The following is a 13,448-nucleotide window of genomic DNA, read 5'->3' as shown; positions in this document are numbered from 1 at the left end:
ACAGTTTCTTTTTTATTCTGAAGGCCAAATGACAGGTGCCAGGAGAAAAGTGGGATATGAATCCTGGCGAACCTCAGTTAACTGACAAAGAAGATCCTTTTTACTAAGGCTTCTTAGGCCTGCCCAGATCCCCTTTTCCCCATAACATCTGTCTAGTTGAAAGGGTATTTTAAGCAGCATCAGCATTGGGAGGCTGGTGAAGGAGGGCCAAAGAAACCAGACTTTTTGCTGTTGGGTATCTGCAGCAAACAGTGCAATAAAGCTTGAGCTGGGAAAGAATGGGATTCAGCTCTAGCAGATCCTACTGTATTTCTTGCACAGCAGCTGCTTCCAGAATCCCTTACTGAGCAGCAAAACAGAAAAAAAGTGGGAGAGGAGATAAACTTTCTTCACCAGCTACTCCCAGCATGTCTTTAAAAAGCATACCTTAGATCTATATGTTTGCCCACCAAAATGGAAATCATTAAGTCGAGGCTGGGCAAAGGGAGGTGGGGAATCCTTGGATGCATTTTGGAAAAAGCTTTCAAGTGGTTTCTGGAAAATTCAAATTGTTTTAGTTTACTTGTGCAAGGCTTCCTTGGCCTGGTTCTTTCATTTTACATGTGCATATTGTTAGTTTTGAGTAAAAGGTTTTTTGAAACATGTTGAACTGCTCTTCCTTTTTGTGGTGCAGGAACCTATCCCTATTCTTTCCATGCAATTTCTTCTTCTGATACCAAATATTTGGTTTAAGAACTAATGCCCAGGAACACATCTACTTTGTTAACTGATATATACCTATAAGATAAGATAAGATTTTGAAAAATTAAAACCATTGAAGAAATCATTTCATGTACCTGTAGGTGTGTATAAGCCAGGAATGGGGAACATATGGCCTTCCAGATGTTGTTGGACTCCCAACTCCCATCACCCCTGACACTGACAATGCTATCTGAGGCTTCTGATAATAATAAATAAATAAATAAATAAATAAATAAATAAAACTTTTATTTTTATCCCGGTTTTCTGTGACAAGACAATCAAAGCGGCTGACAACACATTAAAATATCCACATTCAATATTATGTCCCCAATCCCCCCCCTCTTAAAACAGGATTAAACATGATACAGTTAAAATTGGAGACTAAAATATCTATTAATAACACAGTAAAAATATTATGAGGACAGAGCGGTGGGCTAATACATGATGTGAGGAGCAATCATTCTGTGGCCAGACACTTTTATTCGGGAAAGGCCTGCCGGAAGAGATCCATCTTGACAGCTTTTTTAAAGCTGTCTAAGCTGGCAATTGGACAGATCTCGTCCGGCAGGCCGTTCTATAGTTTGGGAGCAATTGCAGAGAAGGCCCGCTGGGAGGTAGCAGTTAGTCTGGTTTTTAAAGGCTGCAATAAATTCCTCCCAGAGGACCTGAATGTGCGGGGCAGATTATATGGGGGCAGGCAATTCCCTCAAATAGGTTGGACCCAAGCCATCTAGGGCTTTAAAGGTTATAACCAACACCTTGTACTGTGCCCGGAAACTAATAGGCAGCCAGTGAAGAGATTTTAGGATGGGTGTTATTTGGTCACTCCTAGTTTTTCCGGCAACCAGCGTGGCTGCCATATTTTGCACTAGTTGAAGTTTCCGGACTAGGCTCAAGGGTAGCCCCATGTAGAGTGCATTACAGAAATCAAGCCGTGAAGTTACCAGTGAATGTACAACAGTTTCTAGGTTCTTTACTTCCAGGAAAGTCCAACAACATTTGGAGGCCCATAGGTTTGCCATCCCTGGCATACGTTGTCATGTGGTTATGGCGATACTTGTTCTTCCTATTCACTATAGGTGGCAGTGCAGTTTCTTTCTTTGAATTTTTTAGACTGATCAATTGCAGAATAGTATGTTATTATGATTGTGCTCCACCATGATCACTGAGGTTGCATTTCCATTCACCAGTTTACCTCTGCTTTTTTTCAGCTGGGATAATCACAGAGTCCTTGAAAGGCCAGATTTTGACTTGATCAGCAGTAGTTGGGAGTTAAATGAAAGTCCAAAGATCTAGTAGTTTTCAGTAGTATGAGGAGGAGTGGTGGGTTTATGGCAATTGACTATACAAGCCTCAGTGCTAGCCATCTCTCATCCAAGTACTAAGTAGAGCTGATTTTGCTTAATTTCCTAGATCAGTGATGCCATCAGGGTACAGCCAGGAAAAACAGAAGATGGTGTTCTGGCTACAAGATGAATAGCTTGGGCGGTTAACAGGGTGGTGGGGCGAACATTTGATTAGTCTGCAAATCTGCTGTTGCCCTCTGATGATAGAGATCTTGTTTAATAGAAATAGCAAGTGCATTTCTATACCACTTATCAGTGAACTAGCACTCCCTCAGCAGTTTACAATGTGAAAGCCTATTGCCCCCAACAAGCTGTGTATTCATTTTACCAACCTACAAAAGGCTGGAAGGCTGAGTGGACCTTGGAGCTCTCCTCTAAGATCAAACTTACAATGTTGTGGCTGCAGTCTTGTGTCCAGCATTTAACCACTGCGCCACCAAGGTTCCTTTAAGAAGGAACAACAGTTCTCCCTTCTCACATTTGTAGGAAGTTTTCCACAAAAGTGGAAAAACCATGAATATAGTATAGGCGTGCTATTTTTTTTTTTTTTTTAGCTGAGAAAATACTTTTCTATGCATCCTTAGAAAATGTGATTCTTTGGTCAACGTCCACTAGAGCTTGACCATAGAAACACATTGGAGGACTTACAGATGCCTAACAAAGTATAGATGTCAGCCAAGCCAGCAGGGTTGTTCTTTTAACATGGATTGTTTTCAGACACCCAATGTGTTTATTTAGAATCCTGCTGTTGCCAGCTGATGTCATCTCATACTTCTATATCGGTGCTGGAAAGCTATGAGTCACTTCTCACTGGGAATGTTCATTTGGTGTCTGACAGAACAAATGGCATGCCATTATGAGACCCATCTGAGCTGCGTGCCATCTCTTGCAGTGAGAGAATGGTGCTCTCATATTGGTAGGCAGCTGTGCTTTGTTCAAAAAGAGCCTGGAGAGAGTGGCTTTGTTTGGACATTGTGCTAAGCCAGTGGCAGATGTGAGCTGGGAGATTCAGAGTGGTAATCCAAAAATATAACTTGTAAAAACTCTTGTCTACTCATGGGCAACACAAGGCCTGTAGGCTACACGTTGGGGACCCAACCATTTTTGGTGGAGGGGCTTTGGTTTCTGCTGCTGCAGAATTTGTAACTGCATTGAGGAAGATAGGAAGCTGCCTTAATTGGACCATTGCTTCTATTTGCGCACTACTGTCAACTCTGACTGGCAATGGCTCTCCAGAGTTTTACATAGGATTCTTTTCTGGCCTTACCTAGAAATCCATAGTGTTTCCTGGTTATCTTCCCTCCCGGGGGGGGGGGGGGAGGAATAGACGTGATCCCACTTAGCATTAGCAAGTACATTAGCCTCTGAAACCAGCGTGTTGTGTTGATAATGGAATGGGGGGGCACACTTTACTTTAAAATCAAGGGTGCACACCCTGTGCTTTGTGTAAAAGTTGAATCATGCTCTCAGAAGACAATCCTTCCTTGTAAATATGGCACATGTAAAGCAACTACCTTCTTTTAAAAGAGATTGTTTTTTTTTATTACTTCCACTGCTGCTGCAAAATTATCAGGTTGTGGCTCCCAATGAGTTCAGGGAGTTTTACCATGGCTACTGTGACCCCTAAAAACTGCCCATTCCTGCAATTTACAAGCATCATTGAAGCTGGAACTTGAACACTTTCTTCTTCTCCTGAAGCAGCCATGAGAAGGAGGTTGGGAACTCCTCCTTTACTTAACCACAGTTAAACATTTTATCTGAATCTATTTTATTTAAACACTTCAGCTTCCTAACCTATGGTTTGCAGTTGGTTTGTTTCGGACATACCATTGTTCATATTAACCTAAGTTTGCCAGAAACAAATGTTTTCAGACTCTGTGCAATCATACTGCAGGGGGAAATAGAAAAATTTTACCAGGTTCATAGCCCTCACACTAGATTATGTAGCTTTTCCCGATCCAATCAAAATCATAGCTAGCTATGCTAGTATCTGGAAGGCACCAGTCTGGGGAAGGCTATCTTATCATGATGGTCTGAAAATTTGGACGAAGGAATAGAGGGGATGCTTATGAAATTTGCAGATGACACAAATTAGGAGTACCTAACATTCCAGAGTACAGGATCAAAGTTCAAAATGACCTTCATAGATGAGAAAGCTGGGCCAAAACTAACAAAATGAATGTAAATGGTGAGAAATGTAAGGTACTGCACTTAGACAGAAAAAATGAAATGCACAGATATAGGATGGGAGGACACCTAGTTTAACAACAGTACATGAGAAAGGGATATAGGAGTCCTAGTAGATCACAAGTTGAACATAAATCAACAGTGTGATGATGCAGCTAAAAAGGCCAATGTGATCTAGGCTGCATCAATAGAAGTGTAGTGTGTAGACTGAGGGGAAAACAGTACCACTCTATTCTGCTTTGGTCAGGCCCCACCTGGAATATTGTGTCCAATTCTGGGCACCACAGTTCAAAAACGATGTTGAGAAGCTGGAGCATGTCCAAAGGAGGGCAACCAAAATGGTGAAGGATCTGGAAAGCATGCTCTATGAGGAAGCTGGGTATGTTTAGCTTGGAGAAGAGACGGTTAAGAGGTGATACGATAGCCCTGTTTAAATATTTGAAGAGATCTCAAAGATGGAGCAAGCTTTTTTTTCTGGCTGCTTCAGAGACTCAGGCCCTGAGCAATGGATGCAGACTACAAGAAAAGAGATTCCACCTCAACATTAGGAAGAACTTCCTGAGAGTAAGAGCTGTTCGACAGTGGAACACACTCCCTCAGAGTGTAGTGGAGTCTCCTTTGGAGGTTTTTAAACAAAGGCTGGATGGCCATCTGTTGGCAGTGCTTTGACTAAGAGTTCCTGCATAGCAGGGGGGTTGGACTGGATGGCCCTTGGGATCCCTTCCAGTTCTATGGTTCTATGATACTATGTTTGTATACAGCTACTGTACTGCTTTGTTGCAGGGCTGCAGGCATGTAATACATAACATCTTGATATAAAGCTAATACAAAGTCTGTTCAGTGCCTGTTGGTTACTACCTAGCATCCCTCTTGCTGTACTTTGAGTTTCACTTGGGAGAAAAGTAAAAAATGAATGTAATAAATTAATGTAAGTGCCCTAAATCTTGCTCTCCAAAAACTTGACAAAATTGAGGAAAAGGAGGAAACTAATCCATGGGTTATTTCAGTGTGAAGTAACACCAATTTGAGTGTAAGACATCTGGATAAGTGTGATGTGTTGGACTAGAAAGAGGATTATACTTCTTGCAAATAGCAGTGATGGGGTCTAAGTACCATCAATGACATAAAGACTCAGGAAGGAGACCCCCCCCCCATGTGGATTTTGACAGGAAAAACCCTCCCCAAGCTGCTTTTTGTATCTTCAGGGTATTTCCAGTATCCAGTATCCCATGCTCAGGATAGCGGGTTTAAAAACAGCTGTTTCTTATGCATCTCTTGTTTATTTCATGAAAGCTTGTGCAGGAAAACATCATGAAGCTGTGTTCATGAGGCTGTTCAGTATGAGTGTGTCAGCTTTAAGCATCAAAATGTCTTGAGTGGTCTTTTCTTCTTTGCAAATGAGGCTCCTGTCTGTCTCAGCCTTGGCATCTGGTACTGCATATACAAACATTTCTACAACCAGGAAACATTACTTCTTTTTTAAAAAAAAACAAACACCAAAACAATACAAACCTTTGACTTTCAGCATCCCAGGATGAGGGATTTTGGGAGCTGTGTCCCCCAAAAATATTTTTTCTGAGCTCTGCCAATTCCTGGTGTTGCGTTGCTTAAATCATAACAAAGAAGCCCCCAGATCCCATTTTTCTTCTTTGCTGTCGCTATTGGTGGGGCCCCATAGAGCATGCCTTGAGAGACCAAATCTTTTCAATTATCACTGTAACTCCTGGAAGAGAAAAGAGTCAGCCACTTTGCTTTGCAAGCTGATGCTTCTCCAGTAGGAACTGCATGCATAACCATGTGTCTTGGTATGACTCAAGCAGCAGTTTTTCAGAGCGATCTGAATTTGGAAAAGAGGTCTGCCTATTTTCCCCCTGACATCTGTTGCAGTGTATTTCCCCAGGAGCAAATGGTTTGCTTTTATCAGGCACTCACACATTGTCTTAGGATTCATAGTTGAAGGAATGACTCAAGTTATCAGAAAGGCTGTGAACCAATTAAAGGGTTTTGTGTTTTAAGTCTCTTGATGGGGTTGCTTTCACTGAGTCATTCATAGATGTAAAAACTGTAGAATCTTAATAAATCCCGAGGGATTTATTATTATCAGCACTACACTGTTCCTTCTTTCTTCTGCATCTGTGCCTGAGGATTTCAGTAGACAGAAGATTTGGTGGCTGAAAGGGTACTTTTTCTGCCTGTAGGCCCACTTAACCCTCCCAGATTCTCTGACGAAGAAAGGGCAACTAATGTTGACGTCAATCATGGTGTCACCCCACATGACCTCCTACCCTTAGTAATATTTTTTGTGTTAATCTTACTCATAAATCATAATTCCTAGGTATCACTGAATGTAATGGCAAGAGCTGTGACATAAACAACTAGAAAAATTAAAATTACACCTTTAAATTACAATATCATACGCACAGCCTAAATGTATTTGCACGTACATAGTTTCATGTGGTTAAAGCAAAAAATTGGTAAGATGTGATGTTTATAAAAAAAAATTAAATAGAATTTTAAAATTATTATTTTTAAAAAAATATAAAATGTAACATTTTAATTTTAATTTAAAAGGGGAAAAAATCCCCGGGAACTCTCCTTTCTCCTCCCACTGAAGCTCACCCCACTCATGCCATCTTTTTTGGTGAGCTCCAGTGTTTCAAAGGGACACAGGTGAATGCAACAGCCTGTTTATGCCCAACAGCAGGTGTTTGGGGAGCAGTAGTGTCACCTTTCTTAGGGAGTCACCTGGTGCGGTCCACATCTCTGCATGCCCCTAGTGATGCCCTGGAGAGAAGAGAATCTGGGAAAGCTCCATGGGCAAATAGGGAGAAGAGTGACCCCCTCAGCATCCTTGAATCCATCCATTCCTTTTTAATTTTTTCCCTTGTAAGGAATAGCAGTAGCAAGTACATTTCTATATTGCTTATCACTGCACTTAAGCCACGAACCATTTTTGTGAACTCTTGGTCTAAACTGCATTTCTGTTCTCCAGTAAAGCAGTTGGTGGAATTATTATGCTGATTGCAGTGATTAAGCAGTATGTTCTCTCAAATCTTTTATCGTAAGGAGGACACACTGTTTTTGGCAAGAAATGTCAAAATTAATACTGTGTTGCCAAAGCTGGATTAAAAAATGGGTTCTGGTTGAAATTTCAAATATGTAATGTGGTTGTCTTCCATATCCCTCTTCAGGCAGCCACCCTTTCTGGGAAACTTTTATCTTAAACCAGGCTTGGCATCACATGGGCCTCCTGTATCCCAGAGCCATTTTTATAGCTCCCAGAATCATCCCTGCTGCTGCCAAAATGAACACCATGCCACCACATTTCAGCTGCAAAATAAACCCAATTTCTTCACTGAAAAAAGGTAGCCGGAGGTGTCCGCCCTGTTTAGAAGGAGAAAAGAAGAAGACATACTTCCAGAAAGCAGTCCTCCTGTAAAACTAGGTGACACCCCATGCATGCCTTGCTTTACCGTGGAATAGGGATGTTAATATTTGACTATTCTGTCCTTCAAATAAGGATGAATAATTTCCTTCTCCCTGCTTCAGAGAAAACAAATATTTCTGTGTGGTTTTCAACCAATGTTCATACATGCCAAAGTGTTTCAGGAAATTATTCTGCACACAAATAGTTTTCTTTGCATACGAACTGTGGGCTTTTGCGCACACACCACACACCACTGTTTTCAGGCACAAACAAATCTTTCACAACAATAATCTTGCACAGAAAACAGCAGTCTTACAAAACAAAGGCATGTGGGTAATTTTGTTGTGTAAAAATGCTGGCTTTTGTGTAAAAAACAGCATTCATGCCTAAAAACATATATACCTGTCTAGAAACAGTGTGTTTTGCACATCCACCTATAGTTGTTATGCAAAAAGCCAGGTGTATTTCTGCACAGAATAATTTCCTGAAGCACTTTGGGATACATCAACACTGGTAAAAAAAAACTGCAAAATTATCATCATTGTATTATTCTTCCTGACCAGGTTTCCCAAATTCTGAGGGGAAAAAAGCCACCTTTTTAGGAGGGGAGGGACCAGTCACAACTATTAGTCTTTCCATGTCTGCATGGAATTTCTAGACAGTTTCCAGAAACCAGAAGCTGATTTTTACTATTTCCAGTTGCCTCCATTCTGACCATGATATGATAGCAACATTAATAACACTTATATTTCTATACCGCTTTATAGTGCTAAGCACTCTCTAATTGGTTTACAATGGGTTAGCCAATGACCCCCAACAAGTTGGGTACTCATTTTACTAACCTATGAATGGATGGCTCCTACTCATAGTAGGATCCTGGGGAAGAGGCTAATATTGGCTGCTAAGACCTGCCATAGTTGCCCATCTTTATCTGTCCCTCAGTCACAACTGAAAAAACACTTATGCAGGTGTGTGGCTCCACGCACCTCTTGTAATCCTACCCTACCCTCTATGCTTCTTCCCCATTCCATTCGATTCCCACCACTATTGCAGTTAGGGATATAAGTTCCTTCGGCCTGTCATCCTTAACAAAGATGTGCCTTATCTCTTTTGTGATACTAGGTAAATATGCTTTGCATATTAATGCTACTGTATTAGTTTTGTTCTTGTTGTTAACAATAATAATGTCAGTGCTAAATTGCCCATTTAACAATTGGTGGCATTTTGGTCCCATGCGTGCAACAGACAGAAAGAGACCACACAGGGAAATGAAAGGAAGTGACATTGAAACTGTTCTGTCTTCTGCCAATACAGGAGGTCTCCGGGGAGCCACTGTGGTGGATGCTTTAGATACTTTATATGTCATGGAGCTGCAGGAAGAATTCCAAGAAGCCAAAGACTGGGTGGAGAAGAGCTTTGACTTGAATGTGGTGAGTCAGTCTTTGAATGTGTCTCTCTGTGCTGCTGAAAGTGGCTGATTTGTTTTGAACCCTGCTTTTTTGACCTCACACACAAACACACATCCACTATACTCTGTAGGAACAAGCTGAGAATAGCAAAATGCATCATTGTACGAGGAGGGAAGTTTATGTTATGCTTATTGTTTTCATCCTTTACTGTAGAAAACACAAAATTGAATCATTGTCCAATTCTTTGTTGTTTGACACCTTAAGTGTCATCTCTTTCCATCTCCAACTTCTCATCCTTCTCTTGTTAGCAGGATTAGTTGTTTCTTAAACCAAAAATAAAAAAAAACCTTAAGCACTGAATGACATTGATCTCTTACTATGCAGTGTCATCCTAAGTATGGTACTGTTTTTATTGTATGGAGCTGCACAGCAGCCTTGTAGAATTCAAAGGCATAGCCATGATAGTCTGGAAAAATCAGTATGCAGAAGGGGTCTTGTAGCACCTTTGAGACTCTGGCATCAGCCAGAATGGAATGGGAATATGGGAATTATAGTCAAACAACATGTAATAGGTAGTAGGCTCTGTACTATTGGGCTAGGGCAGGGCAACTGGAGAAGGTACAAGGATCACTTTTATGCCCCAGGATGTCCATGGGCTGAATGGTCTACCAAAAGATAAAAATCCCAGTGTCCGGAATTCCACTTCTGGATCTTAAAAACTGGGGTTTGTTATGTTTTGTTTTTAATTATAGAATTATGGAATTGGAAGAGACCACAAGGGCCATCCAGTCCAACCCCCTGCCTTGCAGGAAATCACACTCAAAGCATCCCCAACAAGTGGCCATCCAGTCTGTTTAAAGACCATACAGGATGTTTTTGCAGCCTGTATAAAGGTAAATTTTGGCACCTGGAAGTGTCCAAGAGCAGCAATTCATCCTCTTATTGGGCCAGAAAAAAATTAGTACAAGGGTTCAAGGGCCACAAGAGCACCCTTAGGGACTACATCTCATCCCAGGGCCACACTTTGCCCATCGATGGTTGGTTGCATGGCCTCAATTTAAACCCTTCTCAGCTTTAAAGCACCAGAGTGACCCATTAATGCCCTTAGTGTAATTTTCCTCACAGGGTGGTTGGAAAGAACCACATGTGCTGATCTGAACTCTTTGGAGAAAAGCTGGGAAGATAAAAATGTGAGGAGAAGAATCCTCCCTACAAGTTTAGGGCCACTTGCTGGTATTGGGTGTAGTTAATGTCAGTGGTGGTGCCAAATCCTAGAGCAGACAACACTACCCCCCCTTGCTTCTCTATGTGCCCCCACTATGATACCATCCCATCCCATCCTCTCCCCATTGAGCTACTGGAGAAGGAGCAGATTGATCTTGTAGAGACCTGTCCTGATTGCTTGCACAGGACTTTTCAAAGTGAGGCGTGGGCCACCTATTCCCTACCCCAGCTGAATGTCATACAAGGAAAGCATTCTGACCCTTCAGGCCCATGTATGGTGCTTTTCTACACTGCTTTTCCTTTTACTAATGGTGGTTCCTACTTATCCTTGAAAAAGCTGTTTTCTCCTGGAGGGTGTGTGTGTTCATAAGAAGCTGATATTTATTCAGAAAGCAAAACTGCATTGGCATGCAGGATCAGGCTTCAGGAGCAAATTTTTGAAAGGGACAATTTGACTGCAATTGCTTTGACATTTCACTGATCCAAGGCAAGATTATTATAGATCATAACTAGCTCCAGGTAAAGGGCTATCTGAAAGATTCAGTCTACGTTGTCAGTGGATGCCCATAAAAAGAAAGGGGGAAGCAGCACAAACCCCTCTTGCCCGGCTGCCTGCCTCTTGCTCTTCCAAAACACATTTACTGTGAATGTCCCTTTGATTTCAGTGCAGTTGTGTTCTAAGAATGGGTAGGATGAATGGTTTCTATCGCTATCCACAAACAGAGTTGAGAAATTTTAATTTTCCAAACTATAACTGCCAGTGCTTTCCAGCTAACACAGCCAAAAGAAAGAAAGAAAGAAACGAGTATACCTTCCCATGCTTCAAATGGAAAAACATATTGGTATTCTTCCGGTATTACAGAGAATCATTTGTCTCTCCTTGGCCCCCACTTACTTCTGACACTCAAACTCTCCTTTGGTGATATTGAGCAAGTGGCTGCTGGCCATGGCATATCATTTGTGGAATTTACAGTACTTGGAAAAGGCATGTAACATCCTTTTATTAGATAAAAATTGTATAAAATTAATAATAAAACTATGAACAAGTGGAGCAGTTCAAACATGGTCCTGTCACATAGGTCATATGTACGTTTGACACAGAGGGAATTATGTACAGTATATGCATGTTTTCCCATTCTGCTTGTAGCAACTTAGAAGTGAAATGAAATGGGCCTAAATCTCAAACAACACACCTCTGCTGATCTACCTATCCAGTCCCATACACAATATGGATTGAGTATGTGGGAATGTGGTCAGGAATTGACACTCACTACCTCCATTTTTGTCTTCAGAGTGCATTCAGTTGCTACACATGACACAGCGAATCAGTGGAAACAAAATGGTAAATTAAATGTTTCCATAGCAGGTTCTTAGTGATTGAATGGACCTACTCTAGTTGGGACTAACAAATGGACTTAGACCTGTAGGTGAACATGCTCATAGCTCACTTCTGCACCTCATCAATGAATGTATAGCTGTGTGTTGGAGCCATATGTTCACAAATCCTAAGAGTTGGGTGGGTGTTGGGTGGGATTACAATTGTCAGAACCACCCAGCCAATATGGACACTGACACAGAGAGCACAGGGAAGCTATCACAAACAACAGCCCTGCAAAGCTTCTGCTGTTCCTATGTTAGCCAGAGACATCATGTCATTATATAGAAGAGTTTTTCTTTTCCTTTGATCAGTGGACAGTGGACGGTCATGTTGTTTTTGTTGTTGTTTTTGTTGTTGTTGTTGTTGTTGTTGTTGTTGTTGTTGTGACTTTGATCCTAGGCAAGGTTCCAGGGTCCACTCAGCCTTGCATCCTTCGGTAGGTCGCTAAAATGAGTACCCAGCTTGTTGAGGGCAGTTGGCTTACACATTGTAAACCGCTTAGGGAGTTAAGTGCACTGATAAGTGGTATAGAAATGTACTTGCTATTGCTATTGTTGTTAAGTGCTATCAAGTTGATTTGACGTACTGCAACCCTGTGAATGAGAGACCTCTCAAATCATCCTGTCCTCAACATCCCTACTCAGGTCTTGCAGATTCAAGACCATGTAACAGTCATAGGGACAAGGAAATGCTTGTGCTATGAGTTCATGTGGTGAAATTTGTCAGTTGTTAATAAGGAGGAAGAGCCAAGAGGGAAATCCAATCTCATATTCTGCACATCACCTAAAATAATATTCTCTATCTTGGAGCCCTCCAGAAGTATTGGAGTACAACTTCCATATCATTTAGCCAGTGTGGTCAGTGGTCAGGCTTTATCAAAGTTGTAACCCAAGTCATCTGGAAGGCATCACATGTTCTGCAAGTTATAGTTGTGAATGTTAAAAACGTGTTTTGGTTCCATTTTCCATTTGAATACCCTTGTCTTACTATGTACACTTTCATTTACATATAACCTAAAACTGTCCTGTATTTTCTCCACAGAATGGTGAAGCATCCTTGTTTGAAGTGAACATCCGCTATGTTGGAGGGCTTCTGGCTGCTTATTACCTAACTGGCGAAGAGGTTTGTTCCGGTGGTCTTACATATTTCCTGTATGGAATATATTTCTGTATAAGAAAGCTGCACACATATATGCAGTTTCTCCTTGAAACCCTGATCCCCAAATAGTTCTAAATAGTTCCCTTCACTTCAGCAAGTAAAAATATAACCCGTTTATGAAGGCTGAAATTCTGATGATAGCTGTTAATTAAGTTTTGCATAATTACTTTGCCTGCCTCATCTGTATAGCTGATTCTTCCCGTGGAAACTTCCTCCTAGATAGCTTTTTGGTTTGGTACATTGGTCCCTCCTGAAATGCCATTTGCCACGATCTTGGCCTCGCGTTCAAAACTTGTTAATTTCCGGATGTCAGAGAGAGGAACCTTCAAAAGGCCCCTCAGGGTCCTGTTAAGCACTGCAGCAGGGCAACTGTCATTTTCAGCGGCAGCTGTTTTCAGCTATTTTGACCCCCCCCCCAAAAAAAAAAAAAAAAAAACAAAAGCCATTGGAGTTCTTAAGGCAGCATGATTAAGTCCTCAGTCCCTTCTTCTGCCTTGTAAGGAATCTATCCCTGTTACAGGGAAAACAGCAGCAGTGACGTCTCCTCCAGAAAGTCCCTAAAATTGCACAACTATCAC

General features: G+C 41.4%; 1 protein-coding gene across 2 annotated transcripts in view; it reads left to right on the top strand.

The window, feature by feature from the left end:
- The window catches only part of MAN1C1 (mannosidase alpha class 1C member 1), a 168,854-nt gene that overhangs the window by 115,129 nt on the left and 40,277 nt on the right, over positions 1-13,448 (top strand). For both annotated transcript variants that reach the window (XM_089478463.1, XM_089478462.1), the window contains exons 3-4: positions 9,016-9,131; positions 12,754-12,834. In XM_089478463.1, the coding sequence (XP_089334589.1) occupies positions 9,016-9,131; positions 12,754-12,834 (197 nt within the window). The remainder of the gene's footprint in view (positions 1-9,015; positions 9,132-12,753; positions 12,835-13,448) is intronic.

The sequence above is a fragment of the Sceloporus occidentalis genome, unplaced genomic scaffold (assembly GCF_023333645.1).
Source record: "Sceloporus occidentalis isolate IW3139 unplaced genomic scaffold, rSceOcc1.0.p SCAF_13, whole genome shotgun sequence".
In the NCBI taxonomy this organism is placed as follows: Eukaryota; Metazoa; Chordata; class Lepidosauria; order Squamata; family Phrynosomatidae; genus Sceloporus; species Sceloporus occidentalis.
Note: the sequence above shows the minus strand (reverse complement) of the source record. Positions and strands in the feature narration are given on the sequence as shown.